This window comes from Propithecus coquereli, unplaced genomic scaffold (assembly GCF_000956105.1).
Source record: "Propithecus coquereli isolate 6110/MARCELLA unplaced genomic scaffold, Pcoq_1.0 Scaffold288, whole genome shotgun sequence".
NCBI classification, from domain to species: domain Eukaryota; kingdom Metazoa; phylum Chordata; class Mammalia; order Primates; family Indriidae; genus Propithecus; species Propithecus coquereli.
In genome coordinates, this window is record NW_012148485.1 from 756,833 (window position 1) to 769,664 (window position 12,832).

Consider the following 12,832-nt stretch of genomic DNA (forward strand, 5'->3'; position numbering starts at 1 on the left):
TATTTACTGCCTAGGGTTTTAAAAGTGCAGTTATATTAAAAATCACAAAATCCATTAAATAATAATAGTGATGCATATTTACTGCCTAGGGTTTTAAAAGTGCAGTTTAACTTACTACGTTCTTCCAGAATTGACACGTGGTTATCCATCATTAGAAAATGCCCATCTAATTATGAGGGTTTCAAAACTCTCCTATCCTCCAAAAGAAAAAGCACATTTGTGCAACTAGATGCAATTCTAAAATCTTAGAAGCTTGAAAGGTTTGTTGCTTAAAATTTTTTTGTTTTTAAAGAATTCAGTGATGATTTTCACCAATGCATTAACTTTAAAGGCCTTTCATTTTGAGACACAAATTTTGATTTATGGGTCAAATATATGCACTTATGAGAGACCAGTAAATCTGTAGCTTCTTGAGAACCCATGGGGATATTTTATGAAGTATTTCATAATGCCTTTTCTGAAACCAACCTTAGCCTTTATCTTAAAACCTTTTAAAATGTATGAAATACTTCATACACATTTTAAAAATTCAACTTTAGCCCTTTACAAGAAACTTCTGAAAAACACAATGGTTATTAACTTGTTCCCTTTAATTGTCAAAGCACATCCTAGCTACTATTTAATTCAACCTTTCATTTATTCTTCTCAAGCAACTATTATGATAGCAGGAGAATTTTGGACTTCGTTCTCAAGTCAGATGGCTCCCTGAAAGATAATGTAAAATGGTATTGAATTTGTTATCTGATTATGGAAACAATACATAGTCAACATAGAACACTTTGGAATATATAAACCAAAAACCAAAATCAAGAACCAATTCCTGGGTGATATGACCCTAAGCCAGTTTGAGAGGCATCCAGGAGCAAGTGGGTGATACCTGTGACGTTGAGATTTTGTTGGTGGAAGAAAGGAAGACGTGAGAAGTGCGTGGGAGTCAGTCCCAGGAGGGTGGAGGGACCATGAACACACCTGCATCCTCCTTTCTCTTCCCGGAATGTTCCTTCCACCAGATCCAGACTCTGTCCATACAGCTGCCTGGGAAATAGAAGAGGGAATTCACGTGGGCAGCCCTCCTTGTTGGCCTAACAATTACTATTAAAAAAAACCCTTTTTAGAACTTTCAAATAAATAATTTATTCAAAGGGGAAAAAAAATCTCTTTCAGGCAACCACGGAGGAAAGTGAAGCGAATAGTCGAGAAGATGAGGAGGACGGTGGGAATCCCAGCAAAGGGGACACAGAACTTGCCTCATCAGGTTTGTTTCATAGCAGACTAGTTTTCAGGGAAATTGTGATAAATCTTAAGACACGATGAAAACAGAGTCAAGAATTTTTTCCGACCGAGCCGCACAAAGGTAGTTCATGAGACTCTGCCGGTGGCGTGGTTGTGCCGCCACCTCGAGGCTGCCCAGGGAAATTCCGGCCATATGGATAACATTTCTTGAAAATAAGAGCAGGTGCTTGTTTAAGATGACCCAGTTCCATTCTGTTTCTTGAAAGCGTATCTCTGTGACCATAAAGGGTGTTGTGTCTTTTAATAACGCTAAAAACCGAGGGTCAGGTTTTCCACAATAGATGAAACGTAGATCGAAAATATATCATAAAAACAAATGCCGAGACGATAAAGCCCATGAATATTTGAAAGAATGAAGTCCGACCGTGAATCTGGACAGTGAGCGCGGATATACAGCATCCATTGTTTAGAGAATGGGCCCGCTGCTCCCTAAAGTATTGTTCCTCAATTTTTTTTGCCATCTTATCAATATTTTTAACATATTTATTCTTTCGATAAACATTAAAACCTCTCGTCCTGTTCCAATACCAAATTATTTTTAAATGTCATTTTTAAAATGAATTAAATATCACTTAAAAATAATAGCGTATGTTTTTTCACACTAGATTGTGCGCCCACATTTTGAAATGCGCCCTCAGGTGGTGACTTTTCCACTCCCTCTAAAGTGAACCTGGTTGTTCTTTGCATGTCGGAGAACAGTTGGTTTTCGTTGCATTAGATGCGTGTGTGCGTATACGTATATATGTGTACACACACAGATGTGTGTATATCCCGCAATTCTTACCACACTTCAGTTAAGAAATTGTGATGTTCAAAGGGAGGATTGAAATACAAAAGGAAGACAGTCGGGCTGCCTCTCAGTCACTGGGGTAGAAATTATCTGCAGATGTTCCCTTGTCCAGCCCGACTCTCATAATCATCAAGTTTTACGTGCCAGCATTTTGTTCTGTGTGATGTCATTCAGGTGTAAACTGTGACCTCTATTAAGAACTTACGTTTTTCATAGTGGGGTTATTTCATGTGTCCTGTGTTGCTTGTTATTTTACAATACCATGAGAAAGCTTAGAGAATTCCAGCATCTTAGGCCCTTTCCTACCTGTCTTCACACTGTAACCCATCTTCCTATTGCCAGAACAGGGTGTAGCCTGCACTTCAAGGCGTTGCAAAATAAACGGTCCTTGATGTAGTTTTCTTTTTCTTCTTTACGTTTCTGGACGCAACGCCATCTCAGAGCCGCAGCATTTCACGACAACGGTGACCCGATGCAGCCCGACCGTGGCCTTCGTGGATTTCTCCCCCAGCCCCCAGCCGAAGAACGACGTGTCAGAGGGAAAAGACCAGAAGAAACCGGAAAACGAAATGAGTGGGAAGGTGGAGTTGGTGCTGTCGCAAAAGGTGGAGTACAGGGTGGAGCGGAGCGGCTAAATCGTAAGATGGTTGCGGCCTCGTGTCGCAGGGCTGTGGCCGTTGTCATAACGAAGATTCATTTTCTCTGCCGAGATTTACCAGACACCGGACATTCGACGGTGAACACGAAGGGCCTCCAGGCCGTGGGAGCTGAGGTTGATGCCCCTTTGCTAGAGCCCTACGGTGTCGTTGCCCTGGTCCCTTTCGTATTTCAGACCCTCGCTAGTCCCCGTTTCCATGCATGGGGATTAGAGGACGGTCTGTAGGTCGTAAAGGGGAGCTAAACGGTCGGTCAAACGTTGGCGGCAGGCAGAATGTCCCGCCTTTGCGGATTTTGCCTCATCTACATTACACTTGCAGCCATTGTTTGTTTATTATTCTTCCCGATTCACTCTTCTTTTCACTTACATTTAAACCGAAAGGAAAACTCTGTAATTTTTTTTACTAGAAAAAAATAGTTTTAAACTAAGTGACTACCATAACTGAAAACCAGTCATCGCTGGCCCCTTCTGTGTAACCTCACCCGTGTGACCCATCCTTGGAGCACCTGCCTCACATCCACCCAGCCGTGGAAAAATGTTTGCAGGTTCTTGGGTTTGTTTGCTTGCTGTTCCCTGGCCATCTGGTAAACGTCATTCTCAGAAGAACAGTTTTTAGAGCATAAAATACACAGATGACCAAGCACATCACTCCCGAATTCCGTTCCGCAGACTCCAGGCTAAGACCTGCTGGTCAGTTGGCAAATGGAATAATGGTCTCTGAACCCATCGTTTTTCTCACTTGCACCATGTTAATTTCTGCCTCCTTTCCCTCCCCTGGCTGCAGTGAGGTCTTAGACAAAGGCAGAGAGGTGGTCACAGTAGTTGCAACAGCTTTTATTTTGATTTCACTCGAGAGTGTTACCTTTATAGAACAAAGCACCCAGGCGTACAGGCTGACCTTTTTACATAGCGGTCATTTTGAGCATTTTTGCTGACCATTGACTGGTTCGTTTACACCCAGCATCATCTGAAACATGTGTTTGCTAGCCTCCACCGCAGGAAAATGGCATGAGGTGTGCACGATTTGAGGGTTGTCAGCTTCAGTAAGTCCAGACCTTGGCTTTTGCTGTGTGGCACTGCGGTTCATCTGGACATCTGGTTGGCCTGGAACACAGACCGAGGGGGATTAGCTGTATTGTCTTCAGGATTCTCTTAGAGCTGAATGTGTTATTCATAAAGAAAAATAAAATTGTACTGAGAATAAAGTCTAACAATTTATTCTGAGGACCAAATTACAGATCAGCTCATGATGAAACAAATAAGTATTCTGCAGCCTCACTGGCTCTGAGGTCATTAGCTCTCAAGTTAATCAGTCGGGGCACGGCCACTGGCCAGAGAGTGAATCAGAGAAAGTCCCGTCCTTACACAGCCGTGCTCTTCCTTCAGCCCTGTGCCCAGACAGAGTCTGCCAACTCTTCTTACTTGAGGCCTCATTTTAGTAAGTCTGGCAGTCTGGTCTTTCAGCAATCGGTTGATTAGAAGCAACAGATCAGACGGAGGGTGCTTCTACCGAAGGTCATTCAGATTAGGGAGAGACAAAATAAAATCAGTGGCAACAAGAAAAATGTATTTCTAAGCAAACGTAAGAATTTTTAAAACCTTGAATTTTGGAACTATTTACCATAAGGACAAGTGTGCTAACATGCTTCAAAAATTCCCTAAGGGAATCAGTGCATGGTATGGCTTGACAGTGGTTATTTATAATAATACTTCTTTAGGCCGGGCGTGGTGGCGCACGCCTGTAATCCTAGCACTTTGGGAGGCTGAGGAGGGTGGATCATTTGAGCTCAGTAGTCCGAGACGAGCCTGAGCAAGAGCGAGACCTCGTCACTACTAAAAAAATAGAAAGAAATTAGCTGAACAACTAAAAATATATATAGAATAGAAAAATTAGCCAGGCGTGGTGGTGCATGCCTGTAGTCCCAGCTACTAGGGAGGCTGAGGCAGGAGGATCGCTTGAGCCCAGGAGTTTGAGGTTGCAGTGAGCTATGATGATGTCACTGCACTCTAGCCAGGGTGACAGAGTGAGACCCTGTCTCAAAAAATAATAATAATAATAATAATACTTCTTTGTCAACAGGCAAAATACATTGTCTTTAATGTGTTTTGCGTACATTTTGGGGGTTAATATAGTGTCTTGAGAATAAAGTCCATTAAAAGTAGTATTACTTTAATATTTAGTACTCACGGAGTAAGATTTTTTAAAAATTATCTTATGTGGAACATCTCATTTCCTGACATTACAAATTCAGTATTGTGTGGTAGTAGGAAGAGAATATGTGATTGGTCAGTAAGAAAACGAGAGACAGTGGTGTATACCTCCAAAGATGGAAATACTGTCTTCTGGGTTTGGAGAAAAGTGATCCTCACATTTTTATACTCTTGATTTCTCCGAAAAATTTACTCTCTATTAATATAGAAAAGCATGAAAGCGTTTTAGGGAAGGAGCAAAAAAAAAATTCCATTTAAAAGTGAAATGTTTGTGCTTATTGACTTCTGTAACAGTCATTAATCCTTAAGTTTTATTTCACCTGTTCGTTTTTTAATACGTGTAATGTCTGTGTCTGTCACCCATTGTCTAGGTGGTAAAGCCAAAATCCCCAGAACCAGAAGCAGCCCTGACGTTTCCATTTCTGGACAAAATGCCTGAAACCAACCAAATACACCTGCCAAATCTCAATTCTCAAGGTAAAGAGAGGGAGATGTTTTATTTGAGGTCTGCATGTTCTGCTGAGCCCATCCGCAGTAAAACATGGTTTAGTTTGAAGGAAGATTACGTCTTTTTGTTGATGTTCCTTTGGTCAAGGTGTTTGCCAGGGTCCCTGATGGCTGAATTAATAACTTCAGAACGGAAGGCTGGGGCTGTGTCCTCTTTGTCCGAGCGAGAAACTCCAGCTGCCAAGGCCGTTTTTGTCAGCCAGGCACTGTAGGGACAATAGGGCTTCTACCAGTATCTGGGAGCTTAAAAAAAGTTCCGTATTGTCCCCAAAATATAAAAAGACAGTTACAAAATCAGAAATCAATAACTCCAACATAAATCTTATAATCTTAATATTATGTCAATTTCCTTGTTAATTCTAGTCTTCATGAATGTCTATTTAATTTGACAATAATTTTGAGAATGTTGTATTTTTTTACTCCATAATCATTCCTGGGCGTGCATGACAATGACTGAGAAATTGGCCACTGTCATAAATTAAACACGTTACTCATAGCCAAAAGTTTTAATCTTTCCAAAAATTCCTTATGGCAAGAATATACAGGATGTCCCAAAATTTGCCATACATAGGGAAAATGGGAAATTGTAGCTAAATGTACCTTTATTTACAAAATATTCATGAAAAAAATTTTACAAAAATTTTCCTTTGTATGGAGACTTTTGGGACACCCTGTGTCTCTGAAACACGTATATACATACATATACATACACAATACTGAGGTAATATTTTTAAATGTTTAGCACATACATACTGAGGATATATTTTAATATGTTTCATACGTTTGATACATTTTAATGTGTTTGATATGATGTGGAAAGTGGCAGCCTCTAAAAATCTGGGAGTTTAGGGCGTGTGAAGTTCTTAAAATGGCACCGACCACTGCAAATTCCCAGGTACCATGTGATTCACCGCTTTGCTCTTCAAGAGTCCAACTCGAATCCCTTCATTCCAGTGGGAAACCCAGGTGCCCACAAGGGCTGTGAACAGGGGGACGGTCCTGAGAATGCCACAACCCTGGGGGACTGTTCTTCAAAACAGACAGGTGCCTGGGCTTTTCTGGGCGGCAGTTTTCTCTCTCCGAGAAAGAAACAGCAGCAAGAATCCAGGAGGCAAGAACCGTGGGGTTTTTGTCCATTTGTTTTTAGTGTGCTTTCCCCAGCGCGTTCTGTAGCTTCCAGGTATTTTCACTGCTCTTCTCCAGGGTGGGCAGCTGTCTGGGGCCACCACTGGCAGGATCAGGTTGGCTTCCGTTAGCACGTGTTGACGGTTAACAAGCGAGTTGGGCTCTGTCTACGTCGCAGGGAGCGCTCGGAAAGAATTAACTGGTCCACGTACTGACGTGTAATTGTTTCTTAATGTGGAAACAAGTTCGATGCCGTTTCAAAGCATTTATCTTAGATTCATCGGTCCTGCTGCCCTGAAGGGAACCGACAAAAATAAAGCCTCACAACTGGGCCAGCAATGGGCCATATTTAGACCGATTTTAATTCTGCTCCACTTCTAGCACTTTGTAATTGTGTAGATAAGTGATATAGAGAGGGAATAGATATTTTAAGCCATATTAATTGGGTTTTTTTCTTATACATTTATACATTCCATTACCTGCTGTAAGGCATTTTGATTTTGTGAAACGCGCTGTTGAATTAAAGGACTTCACGTTTTGCCCAAGTTGAATGACTAAAAAATAAAATTTAGTAGCACTGGCACATTTTAAGATTTATTCTTCAAGGTAGAATTATGTTTGGAGCACACCTGTTCTGTACTCTTATCTGGCTTGTGGAAGCTGTCTTTATAGCTGCAGGCCCTGGACACAGAATAGGTTCAAATTCTTGCTCATCTAGTTCTTAGCTGGATGCTCTTACCCGTCGGGTTTTTCCTGATTTCTAATTGTGTCACCTGTAAACTGGAAATAATAATAGTACCAATTTCATTAGGGACAGTGGAAGAATTAAATGAGCTAATCCATAAAAAGTGTTTAGCTCAATACCCGGCCCAGATTAAGCACTAATAATGTAATCTAGTAGTCGTAGAACAGTAGCAGTAGCTGTCGAAACATAGAGCAAGATGCCAGGCAGAAATGCACCCTTCTTGAATGCTTTCTTTGAAACAAGAGTGCTTGTGTTGCAGGGATATAGTTTCACACAGTAGTTCTTGAACTTGCCTCTGTGCCAGGGTCCCTGCTGGGCTTGTGGTCCACGGTGTCTAAGTCGGTAGGTCTGGGCTAGGGCTGGGGTATCTGCATTTCTGACGCTTCCTATCCAGGGGCCACACTCTGAAAATCACTGACTTGCAGCATTTATTCAAATTGTGCACCAAAGACATCGTTGGTAGATATGAAGATAACGGTAATGATTGTTCAGAGTTTATAAAGTTCCTAGCTTTCAAGAAGCAAAAGGCCTCTAATAAATTTAACCTTGAAAGAAATGATTTGTCTTTAATGGGGAATGGAGTGGGGAGTGACAGGACTCTGTCCAGAAACAGAAAGTCAGTACTCATTTAAGTGACTAGTCTGAAGTCAAACATCAAGTCCAAAGGAACGATGGGGTTAGGATTAGGAATCTTGGAGCTATAGTTAATATGTTCTCCCCCAGAAAGTGGTATCTCCCCTATTTCTACAAAGTCACCTGTTTGTAGACTGGTCACGCAGGCCACTGAAGATCTGTGGGCCAGTCCTAACGGTGTTCCGCAGGTTTCCCTTAAACACACACACACACACACACACGCACACACGCATAAATACAGTCCTCAAATACGCTGAAAACATTCACAAAAATACATTTAATGGCAACAAATTTCCTTTTCTCCACTGCCTCCCAACTAGAAAGATAACTCAAATTGGGGTTTCAGTAAAATACGTGCACATGTTAAAAACTGTTGTCTTTTTTGCACTGAGAACAACAAGACTAGCACAGCTCAGAGCCGGAGGATGGGAACGCTCACTGTGAGCTCTGTGTTTGATGCCGCCCCGTAGAGACAGGTACACATCCCTTTTTATACATAAAAAAGGAGGTCTTCTGCCACAGACTTCCACATAGAACCTTTATAAAGTGTAATGTGTATAAAATAAAAATGAAACCACCCATCTCTGCTGCCTTTTCCAGCGTTCTCCAAAAGTCATATAAACAGTGCCTCGCCAAGCCCTAGCATAGCATACCATCCTGTCATTTTGAGATTTAACATTCTGACAACATCACCATGAAGTATGAGCCCATGAATTGTACCTAACACCACAGGAGACAAAAAATAGCATAAATTTCCCCAGTTCTATTGACGTTGCCCATGCCCTCAGGTTCTGTGTGTTAGTAAGAGATTTTGTACTTTGGATCCACTGACGCTCAATTCCTGTGTCGACTACAACCAGAAGTACTGGAGAGTAGGGTTCTGCCGATTCTCACCTGATTTTCATGGTTTCTGTTTGTTCTGTTCCGCCATCTGATCCAGAGTCGCCCGTCCCGCTTAGAGTTCAGAACTCTTGGCGACGTTCTCAGTTTTTCTCGCAGTCAGGTAAACCACACCTGGGGCAGCCGCATTTCTTCTGTGCAAAAATCCATGTTGGTGCAACCAATGACGTCTGGCATTTGTCTCCATTTCTGATTCCAGGGGGGAAAAGATGCTTGTTTCTGATACACAGTTAGCAAAGAGCTAGTTCTTTGGTATCAGTACCAGCTATAATAAAATCAGGGGGAAATTCACAGAACTTTATGTTGATTTTGAGAATCCAAGGAGAGAATATCATTCACTTCTTTCTTTACCGTCCCTTTCTTTTCCTTTTTTTTTTTTTTTTTTTAACAAAGGCTAGAAGCATTTACCAGAAAAAGGATAACGGTTCTTTTGTTAACTGTGTCCCTCTCTTTGCTCCCTGGGTGAAATCTGGCCTCTCTCTGTCTGACACTTCTCCGTGCCAGACAGGGAGGGAACCGCTAGGCCACTCCAGAACACAAGGTGCTTTAAGAGCCAGCACTAACTAATAGGGGTAGTTCTTGCTTTCTGTAGTCTAGTACCTGGTGCTAATGGATGTGATCAATCACGTTACACTAGTCTGACTTCTTTTGGTGATGGGCGCAGCCTGCGGCGGGGGTCTGCTTTGTTATGATCTAATGCTCCTGTCTCACAAAAAAAAATTGGTTGGAAGCTGACATAGGAACACTCCGTGGAAAGGACCAAAAGTCACAACAGTTAGAAGCTACTCACATTAATATTTCTTTTCTTTCCTTTTATCTGTGCAGTGGATTCTCCAAGCAGTGAAAAGTCACCTGTGACTACACCTGTAAGTAACTCACTTTAAGGAATAAGATGATGTGTTAGTGTGATTTTAATCTATAATGTATTTCATTTGCTTAAAGAATATTAAACCAAAACCGAGACCTGAAAAACCGATATTTAGAAGAATAATTAAAAGCCATATATAATGCTGTCGGGCAAATGATGACGACACGGATTATCGTCACGAGGAGTTGTTACCGTGCTGTTTTTATGCCTGGAACTTAATCGATACGTCGGGAAGTAAAATCTAAAAGGAGCAATTAAAATGAATGTGCCAGTGGGAATTAGCATTAAAACAGACAATTGCTATAGACATTCACAATAGTTTTTTTTTTTTTTTTTTTTTGAGACAGAGTCTCACTGTGTTGCCCGGGCTAGAGTGCCGTGGCATCAGCCTAGCTCACAGCAACCTCAAACTCCTGGGCTCAAGCAATCCTCCTGCCTCAGCCTCCTGAGTAGCTGGGACTACAGACATGTGCCACCATGCCCGGCTAATTTTTTCTATATGTTTTTAGTTGTCCGATTAATTTCTTTCTGTTTTTTTTTTTTAGTAGAGATGGGGTCTTGCTCTTGCTCAGGCTGGTTTCGAACTCCTGAGCTCAAACAATCTGCCCGCCTCTGCCTCCCAGAGAGCTAGGATTACAGACGTGAGCCACCGCGCCTGGCCCACAATAGTTTTTTTAAATGAGGACAATACCTCAGCATCGTGTTACTGTGGGGAGACAGGACCCGGCCTGGACTCTCTCCGGGAGACCCGAGCTGCGTTTGTTCCAGCCCTTCTCACAGCCAGTATCTTGCATAATATTAACTGTGCATGTCATTTTCTGATTAATATTTCGATGAAATAAGAAAGCATTTGCTAATTAAAATAAGACACATGATGCTGTGAAAACTTCTTGCCGCTGAAGGATATCTCAACACTCTGGACTGGTGTTTCCAACTCTGAGCCTGCCGTCCTCACTCTCCTCTGAAATGCCCGGCAGATCTGGAGACTTTCTTCGTGGCCCAACACCTGAGCATTGCCCTTGAGCCACCTGGACTCGGCCACACGATCGCTGTTGTACCTTTGATTCCAGATTCACGAGGTGTACGGCCCTGAAGGTGTTGTGTGTGTATAGCTTCTCTGAATGTCATCGTCCTTGATTGAACAACGGTGAAGTCAAGCCATCACAAGTGGGGGACCAGCTATACACGCAATTAAATACTTTCCCCTGCATAACTGGCCAGAGCCTAGAGCACGCCATTGTGCAGTGTGAATCCCAAGAGTGGCAAACGGCGAGTATGTTTCCCTAGCTTATTTGCCCATCTCTCTTTGACTATTCTGTGAACACCATGGCCAGCCCAGTCGTTTGCAGGAACTACAGCAAAAATACAAAAGGAGGCTCACAAATATGTCAACATTGTAAATATTTTTAAAGTTACAAATCAGGCATCACAATGGCCTGGCCTGGCCTGCACCCCCTGCCTGCAGGTACCTCTGGGCCAGCCCACCGTGCCTGAGTGGTACAACAGTCTGGATCTGTTGCAGGGTGGACGTGGGCTGGCCCAGGTCTCCTGGGCAGCACCCGGACATATCAAAACCTCAGACAAGACTGACCCTGCCAGCTTCCCAGGCAGCCGGCGCACACAGGCTCTGCCTGCTTCCTTCCCTGACCCCCACCCTGGCCTCACTTTTTCTGCTCAAGTGTCCTGGGCAGTTCTAAATGCCTCCCCAGACGACCCCATCAACGCTGCTGTTTCCCAGGAGCAGGCTATGGTTTCTCCTCCCCCTGGCACCCTCCCCAGCCAATGTTCTGTGCCTGGGCACCTGCTTTGGGTCATGCATTTTTCTTATTTATTTACTTGGTTCCCAAACTTGCAAAAACCTTTTATTAAGACCCCCCCCAAAAATCTCTGGTTTAAGTGTTTGTGCTCCGCGGGTCCCCTTGCCTGGATCTCAGGAGGCACAGGTGCGCGTCAGTGAGCAAAATCACCCGCTCTAGGGAAAGCCGGCGTGGAAAAGCAGCGGCACTACAAACGGTGAGCTTTGTGGTTTGGCAAACGCTACTTCTCGCAAAATGCATTTCTGCTGAAATCACCAACACCGTTCGCGTGGACCTAGGATCAACATGCAGAAGGAGAACCTTACGCGCAGGAGCGTGAACGCATTTAGGAAATCACTTCTAAGAGAGAAGAAGCAGAGCCGTCCCGTGCCAGTGGCTGACTACCTCGTGTTTCATTAGCTTCAGAAGGCTCACGGAATCCCACCTGCATCTTGGAAGTAAACCAAAGAGGGACTAAAGTTAAAAAACGCCACCGAAGAGGACGTTTAGACAGTGAAGGCCCCTGCGTCTGTGTGTTACAGCAGGCGCCAGGGCAGAGGCTAATGGTCTTCTCTTGCCTGGGCTGGCCTTGCGGACGTGGTTCAGTTCTGATCATGGGTTTTTTTTTTTTTCTAAGCAGTTTAAGTTCTGGGCCTGGGACCCAGAAGAGGAGCGCAGGAGACAGGAAAAATGGCAGCAGGAGCAGGAGCGTCAACTCCAGGTGAGACCCGGTTTGCTCCTTCTCCCACCCCTTTCTTTCAGACGATGCTCTCTTAATTTCTGTGGCATTAAACAGATTCTTAGCACAGAAAACGGGTGGAATTGGACCCTTCTCAGAGGTTGGTGAGCCCAAGCCAGCTCATTGTGTATCCCTACAACACAGTGCCTCGTACCTCATTCTTCCTGCCAAAAGCTACCGGGATGACGATGAGGAAAAACATTCATATTAACAGTTTAAAAAAATTCAAAGCGTTGGTGAAGGGCCAGGTCATCCATTTGTCACCTTCTTCGTGAGCAGTCACTCTCCAGTCCAGGCAGCAGAGGGACTGGATTGTCAACAAGCTATTGGATAGCTACATGGGAAATAGAACTTGGCCTCCGTCTAATTCCTTCAGTAGAAACGTTTGCTCCATTTTTTAGCAAAAGCGGCTAATTATCAATTCTAGAAAAATTCTGGTAGCAAATTTATCACCCTCCTACTTGCTTCATGCCAGTCGTACGGATTAACAGAGCTTCCGAAGGTAGCCCAGTAACCTAAGAAACTAACCCATGTTGAGTATTTGGGGTGGGCCAGGATCTGTGGTTA

At 43.3% G+C, this 12,832-nt stretch overlaps 1 protein-coding gene across 3 annotated transcripts in view; it reads left to right on the forward strand.

Annotated features, from left to right (window-relative positions):
- LIMCH1 (LIM and calponin homology domains 1) overlaps positions 1-12,832 on the forward strand; it is a 388,718-nt gene that overhangs the window by 346,421 nt on the left and 29,465 nt on the right. For 2 of the 3 annotated variants that reach the window (XM_012648487.1, XM_012648484.1), the window contains 5 exons: positions 1,165-1,255; positions 2,525-2,688; positions 5,324-5,429; positions 9,688-9,728; positions 12,167-12,247. In XM_012648487.1, coding sequence (XP_012503941.1) covers positions 1,165-1,255; positions 2,525-2,688; positions 5,324-5,429; positions 9,688-9,728; positions 12,167-12,247 — 483 coding nt within the window. Of the gene's footprint in view, positions 1-1,164; positions 1,256-2,524; positions 2,689-5,323; positions 5,430-9,687; positions 9,729-12,163; positions 12,248-12,832 lie in introns of all 3 variants that reach the window. The other variant, XM_012648485.1, reaches the window with a different exon arrangement.